Genomic DNA, 20,812 nt, shown 5'->3' on the forward strand with positions numbered 1-20,812 from the left:
ATGAAAAAAATGGATTATATTTTCAAAGCTAAAAACATTACAACTGGAAAATTGTGGAAGAATTCACCCTCCTAACTGCACATCCCAGTCACGTTTTCTTGGCTTTCCATAGTGTCCTCCCTATGGATATTTCAAAGTTCCCTGCTTACAGCCATTCTGGAGGCACCAGCGCGGACTGGATTTGGTGGAGGGGCAAAGAGGACTACACATGCTCGGTCCCCAGCCCCATCAGTGCCACCTGCCAGCAGAAAACCTATCGCTCCATCTCCTCTCCTCCGTACCGTGGGTACGTTCAGCCCTGCTCATAGGTACTTCTCATCCCAGCATCAAAACCAGAGGAAACCAAGACAATGTAATCAAGCGATGTCCTTGCTGTCACAAAGTAGGGCCGGGTCTGGAACCAGTGAGTTTCCGCTTCCAGTTACAGAGCTCCTTCTCTGACAGTCCCGACTTTACAGTATTGCTATAAATATTGGATCAAAGTATCTGGCAAGGACAAAATTGAAATTTCCTTCTATTTCTCTAGCACTGCTCATTCAGTTATCCAGAGTAGCTTCTTAAAAGTACCGGGTTGCTTCCAATTTGAAAGCCTGCCTTCCTTTTTTACTTTATTAGTAACAATATAAGCTAAAAAGGACTCCATTAGAATTGAGAATCCACTGTTAGGTGTTTTTTGTCATCTTAAACTATTAAATTGTGGTCATGAAGGATGAACACTGAAAAAAGGACCTTGTCAGGCAAAATGGGCGAAATTTGAAGGCCTCTTTTATGCAACAGCAAGGCTGCGAGCTGCAAAGGAACCATAGGTGACCCTAGTTCAAAAAGATTTCAAATCAAAGGATCTGTCCAATGACTTAGAGGTTTCAAGAAGGCTTTATCCATCACTGTGTTTTAACGGCTGTATTGAACGATCTCTGTGACTCTTACAGCCCTCACTTTCCAGCCCAGCTGAAGAGCTCCCCCGCAGCGTCGGCGCCTGCAGTTGTTGAATAAATGTTTCTCACACTACAGCTCAATTAAGTCAAGGATATGAGGGAAAAGATGATCCAAGTAATTCACTAGCCTGTATAGCAGGGGTTACCCACAGGAGGCTGGAGAATTCATCCACCTTTTAAAATCTACCTGAAGACTTTACAGGGTGTTTTGACTCTGATTTTTTCTTTTTCATTCTTTTCCCAGTGCAGTTAGTTATTCACTATGTTTCACAATCAGTATCGGAGAGCATACGCAGAATTTGTAGTGCACAAAACCAAGCTAAGCATGTTACCAAGAACTGAAATTCTAACAAAGCAGTGTACCATGACAGAATATTGCAAAACATTCAAACCAAGTATAAAACACTTCTAGTGAGAAGATAGAAAAGAATTTGCTGCAAAGATTTACAAAAATATAAGCATCGCATAAAAGGATCTGCAATGACTACTAATTTTTTATCATGTTTCCATTTAATTGCAGATATTCACAGAGGTGGTCACCAGCAGGAGAAATGTAAGCTATTTGATGTGTAAGTCCATTGCTGCTTAAAGATTGTGGTTTTCTTGCCCTGACGCTTGTCATAGATTTAAATGCAGAACACCACTTCTCATCATCGACGGTGCACTCTGTTCTTCTGCTACTGCAAAATGTTAATTCACATGTTACAAATTACTGGATCTTTGACAAAACAAGTAGCAGCAAGAAGAAACCCCTGCGGTTTTTACGATAATAGTAAGTAGAAGTAACATTTCATGCCAACTGGATCAGGAAAGCAGTAACTGGAGAAGGATTTTACATATCACTGCAATATCTTGTCTGGAAATAGCTTATGGAATTTTCTCTGTATTGTTGGTTAATATTCAGTTCCTCGCTGAAGCTTTGCACCAGAACTCAAGGTATAGATATCCCACAAATAATGGCAAATTTCACATAGTTCAAAGTTAAAAAAAAAAAAGAGGTTTTTTGTCTTCAAGAAATGTCTTCCATGCTTTCAAAACAATCCAGCTTTGCTGAGGAGCTAAATTTTAGCCTTTTGAGAGAGTGGAGAGAGTTACTTTTAAAGCTATGAAAAGAAACATTAACTTTTCCAAATTTTTGAGGATTACATTATGGCTTTGAGAATTACAATGTCAGCGGCAGAGTGGGGCCAAGCATTTGGGAACTGGGGGCTGGAAATTGTGAATTAGGTGCACGTATATGCACACACACATGAAGAGAATGCACTAACCACATTTCTGAAATAAATGTTGATCTTTCTTCCTTCTGAACAAAGACTTTTCATTACAAATAAACTAAACACTAAGGGACTAGAGAACTCATTTCAGCACATATGCATACATATACACATCATACATATATATGTGCATGCTTTATATCTTGGTTGCAACAGGGCGATCAAACATCTCATTTGTCTTCTAATTAGGCCTTTTAAATGGTTAAATACTCATCACTGTGAACAGGAGGGAATAAACCCTTTACTTGCATGCACACAAATGTCGTCGTTGACTGTTATGCCTTGGTTCCTCCTCCCTCCCATCACAGCTGATGGCTTCACCCGCTGACGGACGGACCAGCCTGAGCACCCACAAGGAACGGAAGGCCTTAAGTAGATTTAGCGTACCTACCAGGGTCCTGAAAAAGTGCAAAAGAGAGGACAGAAAACAATTTGAAGGGCTTTTCTTTGGAATTTTGGTACTATATCACTCTCTGTATGTGGCATGCAAGTCATAGCAGATGGTATTTTTAGCCCTTTCTATGTTAACATGGGTGCGAAAATTGCTGACAGAAACTGCCAACACTCCACTAATAACCGTAATGCTGTTTCACTGGCACAAATGCCTTTTTACATTAACGCAGACCATGTACTTTAGGGGCTTTTAATGATGCAACTCCACTGACATTTAAAGCAATGGAAACTTCTCTGATACGACCTCAGATTAGCGGATCAAATTCTGAGGAGTTATGTAAAAAGAAGCGGGGTACGGTCAAAGCCGACACGTTGTTAAGAGCCAACACATGCATTGAGAAGGTGTGGGTATGCAGATTTGGAACTACACATTTAGACTCAATTCATCTTTCAAGTAACATTTTCCTGACAACAGAAAACAAATACGTCACATTTGCCACAAATGTGCTGTACGTAACAGCAGTTCCTACAGCATCGATATTATATTTACTTAGTGATTCATCCCCTTCCCCTGTATGTTTATCTAACTGCCCTAACCACATCCAGTTACCAATTACTAGCTAGAAACGGCCTTACAAAACCATGTTCAAGGGACTCCGAACAGCCAAACACAAACTGAGGCTTTGGTGTCACCACTCATCGCCAAACAACTGCACAGGAGAATAAATCAATCAGCACCTTCCTAGAATACCAGCAAGCCACCTAATTATTTGCAATTGAATCTCCATCTCCTCTAATCAATAATAAGCTCTCAGATGACTTCAGAAGACTCTTGATTAGGCCTTTAAAACAGAGGAAGCAACAGATCTTCATATAGTCGTTGCATATTGAAACTGTGAAACAGTTTTTCAGAAGCCATTCACCGATTTCAGAGGTGAGGTAAAATCAACAAGTGATTTGCCAGCTCTGCATTTCAACCCATGAAAGTCAAATTTGTTTTTCTTTTGATTTGGGTATCACCACCAGTTACCCAGATTCTCAGAATCAAACTCTGTTCTCTTTGGCTCGTGACAGTGCAATTCAGGACAGACTCTGGTCCTGCAACGGGGAACTGTACACACTATTAGCTTATGCCTTAACTAGAATATAATTCTGCTCCTTTAGTTCTGTGCATTTTGCAGGAATAAGACAAATCAGAAAGTCACTTGTTCCAGTAACGTAATCAAGTGTACACACTCCTTGTCTTCTCCAAATGAGCTACATTTCCACAATTGTAATTATTATGTAATTATTTGTGGTTTCGTAAGCTCTTTGTGGCAAGAGACAAGTGCCAAATCCAACTGCCACAGAGCACACTGTCACTCTCATATCGCTCCCTCATCCCCTTTAATCTCTCCCAAGAGTTTGGTCTCCCAACATTTCTAGAAGAGGGGCAGAGTCTGAGGCAGAAGAGTCTCCATGTATGATTGGAGTTGCATAGGACTTCACTCTTGGGGGAATTTCTTTTTTAAAGTATTCCCAACACACGTGTAGGCCTACACATTAGTCTTTTTGCTTGAAAAATAAATTATGAAGTCCTAAAACCTCTCAGCTGCTGAAATTCAGAGCCCAAACCACATACGTCCCTCCTCCAGTCTCTCACTTTTCCACGGGACATTCCACCAACAGCAGATGACATTTCTCTGCATGAGAAACAGAGAGGTGGCTACCTTCAAAAGCTCATTTCAACTCCAGGAGAACAATCTCCCAATGCTCCCTCTGCAGTCAGTGGAGAAATGGGCACTTCCATACCACGGTCAGCAGTTACCTCCTGTTCTACTCCCCTCTCCCCTGGGACTAGAGGAGATTGGTCCCCCCAGGCTGTGGGAGCACCCTGGGAGTTACCCCTCTGGAGCGCCCAGACCTTCTGCTTACTCACCTCTGCTTTCCGTACGGCTGGGGCGGCTGACATCTCGCGGCACTTCAGCTAACGCTGCTGTCCTCAGAAGAGCCGCAGTGAAGTGCCACGAGTTGCATAGCGAGTGGTCCTGGACTGTGAAGGAGCTTCCTCCTCTCACAGCTCCGATATGCTTCTGCCTTTCTATCTTCACGTGCTTTTCCTGGAGACTGAGAGTCTGGAAAGGCTAAACTGGAGTTAAAACCCACTGTGATCATCTGCTTAATTATCTGATAAATAAATGTGGATAAGGGTTTGATGTTAATATGTATTTTTTTTTAGGTGTTGTAATACAGCTGCTGTCTCATAGAGCTATAATGAACAAATGGGAAGAAAACTTCCATGACTCAACTGATCATCCTCAACTTTCACAGTTTGTGAAGGCATACCTGGCTCTTCACATCCCTCTTTATGTGGGGATTCATAATACCTCAAATCATCCAAAATCAGAAGCTAAATAGTATGGAAGCAGCCCTTCATCTGATACACCCTCAGTGGAACTTACTTTTTACTTACGTTAGCCAAGGATCTGGCTCCCGATTTCTCCCACATTTAGTCTCACATCTTCAGACTAGTTCATTTAACTCCTTGTGTTCTCTTATATCTTCCAGCAACTAAAATAAACTTAACATTTCATATAAATTCCAGATACTACCTGCCAAGGCTCAGCTGTTCCTTTTGTATAGATGCAAATGACTTTTTGGTCAAATTTGTTTTGAATCAATTGAATCTATTTTAGAATGATGTAAGCCCTGAAAAATGCTGTGGGACTGTCTGAGCCTGTTAGCACTTTTAAGTAAACAAACAAAACCTGCTTTAATTTAGACAAATTTCCAGGCCACAATTGTCAGAACACCACTAAAAGCTCTTGGGTATTAAAAAACAAAATCTAAATAAGAAACAGAAGCTACATAAGGAGGAGGGCTCTGTGGGAACCTTCCCGCCTTTGGTCTGACAATCCAAAAAGTGTGTTCTGGTTTCCCCCAGCATCCGGTGCACTCCAGCAAGTTTCTAAATAAAGTTGAGTCAAAACTTCACTCAAAGCTTTAGTGTTCCTTAAATGGCACGTCTCATCTCTGCTGGCAGAGCTGCAGCTCATGTTAAAGTAAGCAACCACATTAACATTTTTCCTAAATGCTACGCTATATATTCTAAATGCTCAGCTCAAAAGTCCCTAAAATAAGCACTTAAAATAACAACTTCAAACACTTGCACAAGGCTGCATCCATTCAGAGGAGCTATTTTTTCTTACCTCACTCGACTTCCCTTCAGTGTTTGTTGAACAAAGGATGCTCCATGCCATGACAAGAGAGAAAGGCTAGATTTCAGCTTGAGGACTAACATGAGTCAATTAGAACCTATTGGCTCCTCATTACAGGATTTGTTATTTATCCCAGGCTGCCTCCCAGTACAAAAAACTGGTGACTGATGCCTTCTCTTTGTGATAAACATTCACTCAGATACATGTGGAGGCTGAAATGCAGTGAAGATTAAGTGGGTTTTTTTTCCTTTACTCTGAGCAAGCAGCATTCAGCTTTCATGAGAATGTTTAATCTCCTTCTAAGCCTGAGTAAAAGCAGCCTGTATTACATAGAGCATATTCTGATTGTGAACACAGGTCCTATCTACTGGAAAACCTGTAAAATAATTTAAGCCAGTGCATTAACTGCAAAAGGTATTTTAAAAAAATTCCGCAAATTAAGACCACATAAAATGAAATTGCTACGCAACACTAGCATTTTAGAGATAATGCATCTTCTGAAAGCCTAACAATTATGGAAAATGAAATAAGAAGCATGAAAATTACAATTGAACAGTAGGCCCTCTGATAGATTCACAGAATAGGGTACTAACAAATCTTATGAATTCAGGGAAATGATATATGGGTCAGCTTAAAAAGAAAACAGAAACAAAGGGAAGCCCAAATCACAATTTAAATACATATGCAAGCATTTGCATCAGCAATTCCTTCTGCAGCAAGCTGAGCACCCAGCATTTTCACTACCATCAACACCCCTTTGAAGTTCAGACCTCCTCAAATGTATTCTCCTGCTTTACATGAATTTCTGCCACCACTCTCCTTCCCCATTATCACCTGCACCACAGAGAGCACAAAAATTCACATAAAATCCCACAGGAAAAGCAAAAGATCTATATAAAGCTGCAAAGCGTCTTCCATCTCTCATCTTCAGCTCTTTACAAGTTTCTCAAACTGTTGGGAGGAGAGAGTTCTGGTTAAGGAGGAGGAAGGAGGGAAGACGTGAACTGAAATAATCAACAACCACCCCCCACAATGCCCCAACCAGCCTGAATGGCGTAGCAGGCTGCTAACTTCCGACACGGGCTATAGCGGGAACCTCTGCGTGGCTGCATCGGTGCCTTCAACACGCGTCTGGATCGGGGGGGGTGTTCAATAGTTTCATTATCTGTAATACTCGCCTCATCTGGCTGGTCCAGAATTAACGAGCATTTTAGGAGAGCGCAAATCTGATCTGGGATCCTATTTTCCTAAAGGGATTCTTTACAACTGCAGACACCCCCCTTCGACTTACCATGACCCTGTTCTACCCCGGAATGTCTGCGTTGCCCTCGAGTCCTGTGTTTGCCCGGAGAGAGCAGCCCTGCCCGTTCCTCCCTGGGCTCGGCACAGACCTTCATCTCCCTGCCACGGGGTTTGGGACAGCAGGCGAGACTCTGGAACCTCCCAGGACAGCCGAAGCCACCCAGGACAGCGGCGCCGCTTTCCACAGCTCCACCTGCGCCGAGTTTCTTGATACAAGGGAGCACAGTATGAAAGACAGTCCTATCTGCATTAAGTGTAAAAGGAAAAAAAAAATTAAATTTTAAATTAGTATAGCTCAGTGAATCTTTATTATTATTGTCAAGCTATTTTAATAGCGTATACAACTTATTTCCTCACAAATTCTTTCTCCAGCTTATGTTGGATACTTACATTCACCAACATATTAGTCATTGCTTAATTATTGCTACGAAGCCTTATTAATATGTATGGATAAAGAGCTCTCTGGCAGGAATGCATTTTAATGAAGTCGCTGAAAGGCAACAAGCAGTAATTTCTAGAAGGTTATACCATGACTAACAATAGCAAACTGACTGAAGCAGCCCAGGGACAGGATGAGGTATGGAAGGAAAAAAATCAGATTCATTTTAATATTTTAATGATAAACTTAATTAGAAAGCATTTAGGCGTTTTGACTGAGCAGTTACAGCTTCGAATGGCTTACAAGTCCTTCGGAGAGGAATGGCGTCACTCAAAATGTCGCCTGCAAGCGCCCAGCAGCGTTGTCTGTAGGACACGGAATATGCTGCTTGAAAGGATGATGATGAAAATGAGACATTTTGTGGCCATCCTGTATTTAACGGCGAGCAAAGCACCAGCACGTTATTTTTGAGGCTGCAGTCGAGTCTGTAACATTCTATATTGCCCAACAACATGTAATTTACAAATCAAACGCATATGCTGTGTATATAATTGCATTTATTTCCTAGTGCAGCGATGCGCTTTGCTCCTTGTGTTATTTTTGAAACGTTTGCCCTTCAAAGGCGAAGGTGTCGTTACCCTTGAGCCCAGCGAGGTGCTGAAGCACCCGGGGCCACTGAGGGGAGGAGAGCTGCTCTGGGAAGGGACCGGGGCGGTGCGACTCTGAGCCAGGGCACCTCCGCGGGACACCCGGGACCGAGTGGAACCCAGCCCAGCACGCTTCCTTCGGAAGGAAGCACCCGGCTGTACGACCCCGCTCCGGCTGTGCGGGGCCGCGGGCGGAAAGCGGCTGCCAGGCCCGGCCCGGGCACCCGGGGCAGAGGACACCCGGGGCAGAGGACACCCGGGGGCGGGCCGCTGTGTGGGTTGCGGAGCCGCTCCGAGAGGCGGGCCCGGACCGGACGACTCAGCGGCGGCTGCCCGAGTAAGGGTCGGCGGGGACGCGGGACAGGCCGCGACGGGTGTGGGGCAGGAGGGGAGGGAAGAGGAGGCAGCGGCGGGCGGGCGGGCAGGCAGGCAGGCCGGCCGGCCGAGGCGTAGGCCGAGGAACCCCGCCGGAGGGCCCGCGGCCCCGCGCTTCCTGCCCCCGGAACGGGCGCTGAGGGGCCGCCCGGCCCCGGCTCCGCCTTCGCCGCGCCCCGCAGGCCCCGGCCGGGCCCGCTCCCGGCGGCTTTTCCTGCCCCGCTCGGCGCCGCGGGGCCTCGGGCCGCCGCCTCAGGGGGCTCTTCCACCGCGGGCAGGCTGCGTGCCGCAGGGCGGGAACCGGCGGTGTGCCCTCAGCACCGCGGCCTGAGGTGTGGTGTCGGTTTTGCCTCATCAGTCGAGGGAATCTGAAGTTTAATTTTTGGCAATAAATGCTGTTTTGTATTTTTTTTGCCCCTTCCCTTCAGTTCTTAGGGTCATGTGGAATACTGTCGCTTTGTGCTCCCTTGGCAGACTGCCCCCCCCAGCCACATCTCCGCTGCTCCCAAGGTTACAAACCTTAAACCGCGTGTTCGAAAGAAAGTATAAGGACTTGTGTCATGGTAAACAGCCCGCACACCTCCTGCAGAGTCAGGGCTTGGAAGGGACACGCGACATGCTGCCCTGCCGTTTAGTAAGTAATAAAGCAAAATATAGACGGTATACAAAAACTTACCCTGTTTTAGATGGACGTATCCTGTCTGTGTATCGACATGTGTTTGAAGAAAATTTAAGGAACAGTGAGGCTGTTATTAAAAGGTAATAACTCTTTTTGTGGTGTTCTAAAAATGTTGCTACTTGTGAGATGATGTGAGAGTTACTTACAGGCACTTTTAGGAACTTTTTAACATAGGAGGGATGCTAATTAAAAAGTCCAGAGATTAAAAAAAACAGTTGGGTTTTTTTAACTAACCATTTTGAAGCTTAAACTACTTTCCTGGCTGCTCTTTTCTTGGGCAGCTTCTCTGCAGAGTGAATTTTACAAGGATCAGCACTTAAAAATTTCAGCCCCCCAAAAGAGGTGCCTAAACGTTGACCGAAATGCCTAAACCTAGGTGCAGACTGTATTTAAAATAGCGCCATGTGACATTGTTTTGCATATATTGCCAAGAAGTATTTTTTCTAGACCTTCATAATTTTTTTTTCGTGTTTGAATGCAAAGACATAATTGGTGACTCACGCATTTACAGATCCCTCCTGAAAGAGGAAGTGACAGTTACTGCAGTTAATCGTGATTCACTCATGAGAGCAGGAGAATGCATTTTATGTGTTTGTCCTTAAAGATCAGACGGCAAACATTCAAAGGCTTTTGTTCAGAGGAATGATACATGGGCTGGAAGCAAGGCTATGGAAAACACACTGTGCCCCCCTGTGGTGGCATTTATGACATCATTCAAAATCCTTAGCTTTTTTCTCCTGAGGTTTTTCAATCTCTACAGTCTGCAGGAAGCCACAATAAGCTAATGGAGTCATGCACAGAGTGGGGCGTAAATAGTTACGTCAAACTATTTTTAGTTAAAGATGATGCATCTTGGATGAATAATACTTCACTTTAAATAAATGAAGAACCCAGTTTATCTAAGACCAAAATTATTCAAGATACAGCATTTGTTTATAGTTTATTCAATTCATTATCTGTACTTGATGCTGCCCCGACAATAACGTTTGGTAATCACTTCCTCTCTTGATGATTGTAGTGACACTGCAGTATTCACTACTTAAAAAAATATATCTTCCATGCTGTAGAGTGTGCATTTCTTCTAGATTTAGTAATTTATTCTGCTTACCGGTTACTGATTTTTGTTGAGGGGAACTGAAGGAGGAAGCCCTTGACTGGATTTTTCCCTAGAGTAGTTGGAACATGGAGGCAAGGATCCATGCTGAATTAGGTCTAGCAAATTATGATAGCTTTATTAATAGCTGCAAGTTTCTAGGCTAACGTTGTTGTGGGGCAGTGTCTCTCAAAGTCAGCTTTGGTGGCTTGTGATCACCGCTGTGCTCACGGGGTTGCTGGCAGAGATGAAGTGTGATCAAATATTGTGAAATACGATGTGTTGGGTGTATATGGGCAACACCCAGGGGAGGATGTGAATTTAATAATGTCTACCTGCTATGACCATAAACTACAGATAGAATATTATTTCACTCTTGTTTGTCTTTATTAGATGATTTTTGAATAACGAAACTAAAATGCTTGCTTTAAATAACACCTGTACTTTTTATTGCACTTTGTAAGAAACAATAATCTGCAAATGTGAATTCATCTTTGTTCTCATACCATTTATATGAAAACTGTGCAATACATTTAAGTACTATGTTCAGTCCACTGAAGGGTAACTAGCAAGTAAAGGTGGTTTTCATTCATCGAAACTTTGTTTTTTAAATCAGATATTCAGAGTTGCTAGAGATGGCCAGTAGAGGAGGGGGAGAAAATGCCATCTTGCGTCATACTCAGAGAAACAAGAAGCTGTTTGTTCGTGAACGCCTGAAGTTGCTACTTGATGATGAGTCTTTTCTGGAGCTGTCTCCGCTGGCAGGCCTCAGTATGCCGTATGGTGATGTCCCTGCTGCGGGGTGCCTTACTGGTAATTGCTAGCACCTGTAATATTAGGTGTCATGGGAAATCGATGGAGTTCATTTGTTTCATTGCTCATATCTTTAAGTATGATTCAGATCAGTTCTAAATCTGGATATGGGTTGAGGGTATTGTTTTGAGCAGCCCATGTTGGAGATGCAGCCCAGAAGGAAGAAGGGTTTTGAACCAATATGAGCCTTAATATAATTTGAGAGATGCTCTTTGGGTGCAGGAATGAGTAAGCGTCATAGGCAGTGTACATTAGTTGTATTCTGTATGTGCTGCACACCTTCCCAGAGTAACCAGCTTTGCTCACTGAAGTTAAGGTGTTTGTTCTTACTGGAAAAGGAAAAAGGATACACGAAATCAGGTTTATGGGATCTTTTTAGTATCTTAAAAATGTGATTTCCTAGGAACAGTGAACATCAGGTCTATCCAGTAGCAGCTCCCAACGTAGAAGAGTTCAGCCACTGCTGTATTATTCTTCTGTGATTTTTGCTGGGGAATCTGGGAGAAACTTTTAAAGACAAAAAGTTCTTTAATTTCTTCTAGATTGAGTAATTTATTCTACTTAACAGTTACTGATTTTTGTCTCCAAAAATTTAGGATGATTTGTCAAATAAGCTGTTGTCTGTTAAAGGAAAGGGGACCAGGTTGCTGTGAGACACAGAAGCTGTGACATGTATTTTGTAATATTTTTCAAATTATAGACAAGTCCTTTCATTGCATTTTGAAGAGCAGTTCCAGTTTAAAAAGTAACGAGAAGAGTATGAAATTCTATCTTTTGTCACAGATCATTAGATTTTTCAGTTTTATATAGGTAATTTTTAATTACCTTGGCTTTATCTCAAGAGCTGGAAGTAAAACTATGTACTTTTTTCTCTTATATTGTCACCAGGAGTACATAAGTTTATTTCAAGTTCTGTTTTCTGTGATTTAGATTTTTTTAAAAGCATCATTAGCTTTCAGCTTGTTATTCCAGAGAAGAGCTATAGATTTCTTCCCTGTGTGGTATTTGCAACTTAATTTGCAGCTTCTTGATGCAGTATTTCCAAAAGAACATCCCAGCTATGATTTGGCCCCCTTATTTCATCTGTGGTACTTCAGAGAGTCCTGAGAAGTATCTGTGGTACCACTTACAGGAATTGGCAAAATCTGTGGAGTCTGGTGTGTCTTCATGGCAAATGATGCAACCGTGAAAGGAGGAACTATTTACCCAGTTGGAGTGAAGAAACAATTAAGAGCTCAAGAAATAGCCATGCAGAACAGACTGTTGTCTGTGTACCTTGTGGACAGCGGGGGAGCGTTCCTACCACTACAGGTAATAGCAGAACTGCTGCACAGAAGAAATTACCTATGTTTATTTTAATCATACTAATGTTTAGTGATAAACCTCAGATTTATGTTTTGTTTTCTTGGCTGACCAAATTTCATTGTCTGTTATACTTAATTTGAGTTTTGTCCACAAATTGGAGTCTAGGAGATGATTCGAAGATATGTAACAGTAGCAATAACTTTGGCTAATCTTGCATCTAGCATTTAATCAAAGTTTAGAAACTTAAATATCAGTGGGGGGAAAAAGTGTTGACCAAGTGTGGGTATTCCTCAGTGTGCTGAAATGCTTTTGTGTCTTTAATGAATTAATACCTCGTTTGAGGTTTCTACTTTCAGCTTCAGAATCTGTAAAATTACTCTGTATTTTATTGTAACGTTTGTGATAGTAATGCAGTAACCTCTGTGGCCTTTAAAAATACAGTTTTTGAAATTTTTAGTGTAAAAGGAAAATTTGCACAGGTTACTTTCCAATGTACAGAGGTTATATTATCACTGAGACTGTAGTTGTTCCCTCTCCAGACTGAAAGCAAACACAGAAAAAGGTTTTTACTTGACTTAAGGAATTATATCAAAAAACAAGTAAAAAGAGAAACTGTGCTGAAGTCATTTCACAAAGTATGAGTATGAGCTTCCCCTTCTCCATGTTTACAGTCTCAAATCATGTAGAATAGATCGGTTTCACAAAACACTACGAAATTTACCTCTGCTTTCGAAACACATGGGTATTTTTGTGCACAGTGTTTAAGGGGAATAAATACCTTAGCGAATGCTGTATATGAAAGTTTCAGGTATGATTGTTAGTGGTGACCTTCCCAGAGTTGGTTACAATGCGTTGATGAATGAACGAAGAGGAAGCATTGACTTTTGTAGTTAATATTGACATTCGCTTTGTCTTTTCTCTGTAATGCCAGTCAGAGCTGTTTCCTGACAAGTTGCATGGTGGCAGAGTTTTCTACAACGAAGCAATAATGTCTGCCATGAGAATTCCTCAGGTACAGTGTCATTTGGAGTACAAGTAAGTAGTATATGTAATCAGTAGAGTTCTGAAAAAAGTTTTGTTCTAATACAAAGTCTAGGAACAACCCTCAAACATGAAAAAAAAAAAAAATTCCTAAAGCTCATCTTTTCTATTTGTGGGGAAGGGAGATTCAAATAGTATCGCATATAATAGAATACTTCAGCCTTAAGGATCTTCCAAGTGTTTACTGACTGATCGTGATGGAAAAGCATCAAATCACAAGGTTATTTCAGAGTAAACATTGAACTGTTTCAAAACCAGCATTGTGGTTCATGCTGGTATTTAGATCTCTAGTTCATTGTTCCCCAAGCTGCGATTCAGTCTCTTGAATGTTTCTGAAATAAACGTTAATGGTTTTGCCTTTCCATGCTCCTCTCTCCAGCATCTTGGTTTGTTTCGGTTTCTGTGCCCTTCAGGTGGCAGTGGTGTGCGGCTCCTGTGTAGCTGGAGGTGCCTATGTTCCAACCATGGCAGAAGAAACTGTGATTATAGATAAAATCGGTACGCTGTTCCTTGCTGGCCCACCTCTGGTAAAAGCTGCTACAGGAGAATATGTCTCTCCCGAGGACCTAGGAGGAGCCAAACTTCACTCTAAGTATGTGAAATAATTCTCAAAAATAGTAGAGAATTCAGCATACTTAGCTTGAAAGAAACTGTCATTTTATCTTAAATTAATGTGACTGAAGCTACTCCAGTGAAAGGATACAATATGGTCCTCAAGGACTGAAAAATGTGTAGTGAAAAAAACCCAGTAGAAGTGATACAGGAATTCTGAAAAAGGTTGGTGGTATTCAGTTGTGTATGTGGGAGTATTATGGGGCTAGATATAACTCTTTGAAAAGAAAAAAAAAGTAACATGGCATTGTAATTTCAGCTTTACTGCTGAAGGAACTTTCCACTTCCATTGTCTGTATATATATACACACACACTCTTGATAGAAATCTCACATAAGTACAGAGGTCAGGATCAGGGCCAAAAGTGGAACCTGTTATTACACTGCTTGCTTTCCTTCTCAGGTATGGGGTTTTTGTTAGATCAGCCAAATGGAAGTAAAACTAAGTGATGTTTGGGGTGAAGTAGAGGCTGAACAAATCTGGATTTGCTTCCCCATTCGTCCACATACTTTCTGAGCAACCTCATGGAAGTCAGTTCCTCTGTGCCTCAGAGGGACCAGCTATAGAGGAGAGGTGGTATCACTTCTTTTCCTAATGTAAACATTGCCAGGGTACATAGATTATAAAAACAGCATCATCATGAAAATAAATTGAAAGGTCTTTCTTTAATATAGGTAAACACAAAAGTCACAAGGAAGAACTTCTCCTTACTGTGAATTTGTTTGGGGGTTGGATTGCATAGAAATTCCACTGACTTACTGCTTCCAGCTCATTCATACAAGAACAAAATCACACATTATTTTCAGGGAGTTTGGAGAGTTCACAGTACAGATTAAGGTTTTTCCTTTAGTTTGGTTTTTCTCTCACAATTCAGATTTAATTAATTTGATACTAATTGATGTTGCTCTCTCTCCTAGAGTCAGTGGCTGTAGTGATCATTTTGCATCTTCAGAAAAGGAAGCCTATGAATGTATTCGAAATGTTATCTCAACGTTAAATTATGATCCGCTGCCAGAGGAGGCCGTTGAGCATGACAGTCCTCTGTATAGTTCTGATGAGCTTTTGGGGCTGGCACCGCAAGATTATAGGTGCACTCTTCCTGTAAAATTGGTAAGGTGGCAGATACTGTGTTCCTTCGTCCTTTCAGTCGGCTCTGTCTAGTAGCTCCAGGTTAACAGGCGACAGGCTGTTCTCTCTTGGAGAATCCTGAAGTACCTCAGGCATTCTGTATTAGTACCTAATCAGTTACCAAAATGCCTTGAGTCTGCAACAGAGCAGAATGGCAACATTTCTGTAGAATTACAGAAAATATTTAAGCTGAAAACCTGCTAGAGATAATTACAGACTACACCAGCTGATCTCCATCTGTTTCCATGCACTATTGGAGATGCTGTTATGTCAGTATGTCTTGTACTGTATTAGCTGCCTTGAGTACGTGCACCCCTTTCGTGTCCAGTTTTTCCCTCCCTCTGCCTTCCCCCCCCCCGCCCCCGGCCCAAATAGACAAGACTCTGTCTTGTAACTTAAATACATAGTGAAAATACTGACTGAAAAAGCAACAAAGCTCAAATTAAACTTGTTTGAAGTTGGGACAGACGATAATACATAAGCAAAGACATGCAGAGCTGCCCACACTATTTTCTTTGTGGTGTTCTAGAAGAGATTTAGTCTCCAAGGATGTGAATCCAGTATGTTTTCCAGCGGTAAATTCCTACAGCTAAGGGGATTGAATGTAGAAAGCAGAGTAGCTTTGAAGGCAGCTTTTAAACTGTGTTTGAAAAAATGAGCAACATGCGATTGAGCGGTTCTTATGCACACAAACTGTAACTGCACACACTGGGTTTTTTACAACACTTTTATGCACATGAACAACTGTGCTCTGTAACACTGAAAGAATTTGGGAGTTGAACTTTGGCTTGAAATACGTGGTTGGTAATCAAACGTAGACACAAATTCGGTGTTTTGCGCACATTGAGTATTTAGCAGAGTGTAAGACATAAAAAGGCCTTCTCTACTCATTTAGGTTGACTTCTTGCATAATACAGGTCTCCCACAGAGCATATCTTTTAGCAGAACTATCCTATTTTCACTTAAATTTCTGTAGTGAAGACTGTAAATTTCTTTGCAGATTCTGAGCCGCTTGATGGATGGAAGCAGGTTCCAGGAATTCAAGGCTAATTATGGAACAACATTAGTAACGGGATTTGGCCATGTGGAAGGGTAAGGCTATTAACAGTTCACTATCAAAATGTGTGGACATATTTGTCTAAATAGCTTTCATATAATTATCAGGTTTTACAGTATTCCAATAACAAGTTTACGAAGTTCTGAATTGGTGAAGAATTGGTAGTAAAATACTTCTACAAAGCCTGATTGTTTGTGTCTCAGCTCTGAGTTCACCATGTCTCAGGCCAGTAGCAGCAGAGAGTGGTTACAAATGAGTAGTTTTCGTGACTTTGCGAAATGATTTGTTTGTTCACAAAAATTACTAGCCGGACAGTTGGAACATTGAAGTCTCAGCAGATTCCTTAAGAAATAAGAAACAGCATCTTTAAAAGTGTTCCTTCCCAAGCTGAGTTGAAAGCTATTATCTCTCCTTCCATGTGATGGAGATGAGATAATACCCCTACAGTAAAACCTTGCAAAATTCAGATCAGACTATTATTATGAGATTCATGAAGCATACAACATTCCAGTCAAATCATATATATATAAAAAAAAGTAAAATACAATTTTAGAGCTTCTTGAGGTTGAAAGTATGAACTTTTCAGATTGACCGTTATGTTGTAAGTTACAGGAGTGAAAGAGAGCCCAGAGTCCTGGCACCTTGTACGTTGTCTCGCAGTGCAAACTGTGGCAGGTCATCTACAGCTTTACCTGCCCTCTGGGTGTTAATCCGCGTTAATGCTTCCGTGCTTTATATATCAGGAGTGCTGTGAGACTTCTCGGTGGTTGGGTATGTGAGTGCCCTTGAATGAAATGACACGTGTGAGTACATCCTTCTACATGCTGAACTTCTGTGAAGGGCAGATCTCTGTGTGCGTATGGCTATTTATGTTTTCATCCTTCAGAACATTATGAGCTACAGTTTCTTAATTTCTGAGGTTCCAAAGTGAAAATGTTCCTGTGTCTGTTTTGTAGGCACTTGGTGGGGATCGTGGCTAGCAACGGGGAGCTGTCTCATGATGCTTCTCTCAAGGGGAGCCATTTCGTACAGCTGTGCAGTCAGCGGAGCATTCCCATCCTCTTTTTCCAAAATACTGCTCCACACACAGCAGAGCCAACAAGCATCTCACAGGTATGGCGTTTTTAGTTCAATATGTTTAATTCAAGCAAAATTTTGTTTAAGATTACATTTTGAAAGTTGTTGTTAGGAAAATTATTTTTTTCTAAACAACTCTTGATGGTTTAAACCAAGAAGCTTTGTTATTACTTTGTTCTTAAATCTTTCCATTAGCATTCTCACTTTATGATACTGTCCAGCTGGCATGCAAGCTGCAAAGAAATGATCACACAGAATTATAAAGGAAGAAATGTTTTAGAAGTACAAGTTTGGTGGGAGCGGAGGGAACCTAGGAGAAAAATTTTTAAGGGTCTAAAATCTTTGTTTTCCTTTCAGGCAGAGGCTCACTCCAACAGATTAAAAGCCCAGGCCTCCATGATGGCTGCTGTTGCTTGTGCTGCTGTTCCCAAAATAACCATCGTGATCGGTGGCTGTTACGGGAGTGAAAGTTATGTTATGGTACGGGTGGCACAAATGTTAACGGGTTTGGCCACACGCTGTCTACACTTTACCAAGATTTCACAGCACTTCGTTTTCAAAAGTCAGCTGTTGTTACAGACATTTAACTCAATTCGGTATTTTAACTACTTTTAAAGTAAGAAATGCATCACAAGATGTGATTACAGAAAACTCAGTCTGCATCTAAGAACCTAGAGCCAGTTCTAAAAGCCCAGGTTATCTGGAAATGTCCCTACCGGAGCCCATCCTGCCTTTCTCTCAGCACGCGCTGTTTGTTTCAGTGAGCATGAAGCACGGCTGCTTTAGTTGTGCTGCTGTGCCTGCTGTTCAGACTGCTACTGAGTGCAATGGGGCTCTTTGTTTGCTCAGAATTAAACATGTAAGCGCTTGGAGAAGAAATGAAATGGTGAAATAGCGATATTGAAGGCAGTGGGGATTGCGATGGTTGCTACCACAGGGTGTCTGTACTGCTACAGGAGCTGTAGCTTTAATGGTAAAGGAGCTACGTTATTAATGCTTTACATATGACACTGTATTGCATTCTGCCACGAACTTGATTGTGTCATCCTACAGCCATCTTTTTGTGATTAATTTCAATGAGTTTGTACTGTGTGGTTTTGTTTTTGTAGTGTGGGAGATCGTTCAGTCCAAACTTTCTGTTCTTGTGGCCTAATGCAAGAGTTGCTCTGGTGGATTCAAGACATTTCTCCACAGTCCCACGAGCTGGGGACAATGACTGTACAGGAGATGAATCAGAGCTAAAACATCTGAAAGAGAAGTAAGGACATTAAATATAAACCCTTGCAGTTACACTGGGATTTAATTAGTTAATTTAACACATCCCAGATAAAGCAAACCTGAATCTACTGGAAAATACTTTAAATTTCCATGTCATTCCATGTTTGCTCTTAGGATCTTCTCAAGGAAACACAAATGTTTGCCTTAAAAAAAAAGCAACAAACAACAACCAAACAACAACAAAGCAACCCTGAAACCAGTCAGCCCCAACTCAAGATATTCTGCTGTGTATTAAACAGTGGCGATCTTCTGAATGTGGGGGGTGGTCTGTACTGCAGAATGATCAGATTTATTGTTTGCTGGATTCTAACTGATTTTAACTGTAGTACTGCACATTCAGTTCAGATTGAAGTAATGCCTTTTTCATCTATGATCTTGTTTTGCTGGCCTGATGGGTCTTAGTACATTTTTGTGGTTTTAAGCTTGTTTAATACTCTGTCTTCTCCAGGCTAGAGGAAGAAAGCAGTGCATTTTACTCCTCTGCCAGACTCTGGGATGATGGTGTAATTCTACCTCAAAACACTAGAAAGGTAGGGTTTTTCCTTGTATGTTCTGTACAGTGCGCTTTACCCTCGCGTCTCCAAAGGACCTTGGGGCGAATGCACAAGCCTATGGCTCGCTGAAGGTCAGCGGCATGCTGATTCCCAGGACGCTTCTCCCTCCATCTTCTGTGGCGTTGAGCTTTGCAATTTGTATCTCTTCCCCATTAGTGTATCCAGAAAGTTTCTGTTCAGTTCTGGTTACTTGACTACAGCATTTCCTCATTGAACCCCTTAATTGATGTTACTGTTTGTGTCCGTATCCTTTCTTTTTTTGGTCTTGCATAATCACCGTATCTTCACTCTTTTAAGTTCAGGCTCTAAGTTTCCATTCTTCTGTCCAAGGATGTTGCTTTGTGCTTGTAATTTGCTGTTTACATTTGGGATGCCCCCCCCCCTTTTATTTATTTTTTAACTTGGTAGACGTCCGCTCCATCACATTCTTTTTGAAAGCCACCACCTTTGTTCTTCTATTTTTCCTTGTCAGATTGTTTATTAACAATACTTAAAATGTCCTTTGCACTTCCAAAGCTTGTTTAAAGATCACAAGTTCAGCCTGCTATCAATTAATCCTTCTAAATATGGTACTACATAGATGTTAAATATTCTCTGTGGAGTTCATGGGAACTTTGATAATGGGAGAGCACCAAGAAGTATTAGCTAGAACTAGAGCCCCCAGACTACCTCTCTCTAGGAGCTGCACATGAAAAGAAAATCCGTGACAGCAGAAACAAATCATTGTTACTCTCAGGGAACTTTCACCAGCACACAATTCATGTCTGCGGGTGTAGCTGGTTTTTTTTACACTAATGTTTTGCTACTTTATCCCAGTTCTTGCTAATAGATGGAATTTATGTTGAGCTTTGTCTGAACTGACAGCATGTGCTCGTTCAGATCCTTAATGTGCTTTTTTTAAAGTAGGCTTTTAAAAGACAGTGTGTGCTCCAGTAGCAGGGGAATATGGAGCATTACCTTGTTTTTAAAGACCAAAACCAGTTCTGTATTTTCAGTCCCCATTATCACAAGACACCAAGAAAGGTGACTTCTTAGAAAAAGGTGGATGTGGAAGAGCAGGGTGTTCTGCTAATTTTTGACAGGCGATTTGGAATCTTAGGAGCATAGCCTTGTAATAACAGAGAGGAATTATCACGTAATATATTTTCATTGGAGAGTTCAAAAGTAATTTGCTTGTCACTGCAGTGACTTTAGATGGTTTAGCGGTCTCTGTGTGCAATGCATAAACCTTGGGATCCTGAGGATGTTTCTTCCCTTAGGTTCCCCTGCCCCAGCGGTACGTTACCTGACATGGATCTCCCCTAACGCCACAGCCCACAACCGCTCCCTTTAAATGTTCCTTGTTTTGCAGAATGTAAGAACAAATGTGTTATGGAGTGAGTGCGTAACTAGTAAGTTTTACTCATTTTTATGTTGTCTTTTGTTTTTAATTAGGTAATTGCACAGTGCTTAGAGATTATAGAACAGCAGAAGTACCAGGTTGTATCTCCGTGGCAGTATCCCGTCATCAGAATGTAACGGCAGCTGTTCTCAAATAATCAGCCTTTTAAAGTCAGCACCGTGTACTACAAATCTTTAATGGAAATGATTTTCTAATTCTTTGATACAATTGATAAAAACATTAAATCATTGCAGACAAAGAAGAATCCTGGATTTTAAGTCTATTAGCAATA

The 20,812-nt window shown here is 41.5% G+C and overlaps 1 protein-coding gene and 1 long non-coding RNA gene across 3 annotated transcripts; one reads left to right on the forward strand and one right to left on the reverse strand.

Moving 5' to 3' along the window:
• Positions 1–1,451: 1,451 nt before the first annotated feature.
• Positions 1,452–7,339, reverse strand: LOC129209430 (uncharacterized). The gene is made up of 3 exons (XR_008578075.1): positions 7,091–7,339; positions 4,521–4,725; positions 1,452–2,607 (listed from the first exon to the last, which is right to left on the reverse strand). It is a non-coding gene; the product is annotated as an uncharacterized LOC129209430 (long non-coding RNA).
• An 867-nt stretch (positions 7,340–8,206) lies between these two features.
• On the forward strand, positions 8,207–20,779 carry LOC129209529 (methylcrotonoyl-CoA carboxylase beta chain, mitochondrial-like). Of its 2 annotated transcripts, XM_054834086.1 has the most exons (13): positions 8,207–8,464; positions 8,931–9,261; positions 10,891–11,087; positions 12,220–12,398; positions 13,324–13,404; positions 13,847–14,025; positions 14,963–15,155; positions 16,174–16,265; positions 17,187–17,343; positions 17,665–17,787; positions 18,417–18,565; positions 19,034–19,115; positions 20,574–20,779. In XM_054834086.1, the coding sequence occupies exons 2-13, from the start codon at positions 8,942–8,944 to the stop codon at positions 20,655–20,657; spliced, it is 1,836 nt and encodes a 611-aa protein (XP_054690061.1). In that variant the 5' UTR covers positions 8,207–8,464; positions 8,931–8,941; the 3' UTR covers positions 20,658–20,779. The 2 variants fall into 2 exon arrangements, with proteins under 2 accessions (XP_054690061.1, XP_054690062.1); XM_054834087.1 differs by lacking the exon at positions 8,207–8,464 and having other exon boundaries at positions 9,001–9,136.
• The last annotated feature ends 33 nt before the right edge of the window (positions 20,780–20,812 follow it).

This window comes from Grus americana, chromosome 8, assembly GCF_028858705.1.
Source record: "Grus americana isolate bGruAme1 chromosome 8, bGruAme1.mat, whole genome shotgun sequence".
In the NCBI taxonomy this organism is placed as follows: domain Eukaryota; kingdom Metazoa; phylum Chordata; class Aves; order Gruiformes; family Gruidae; genus Grus; species Grus americana.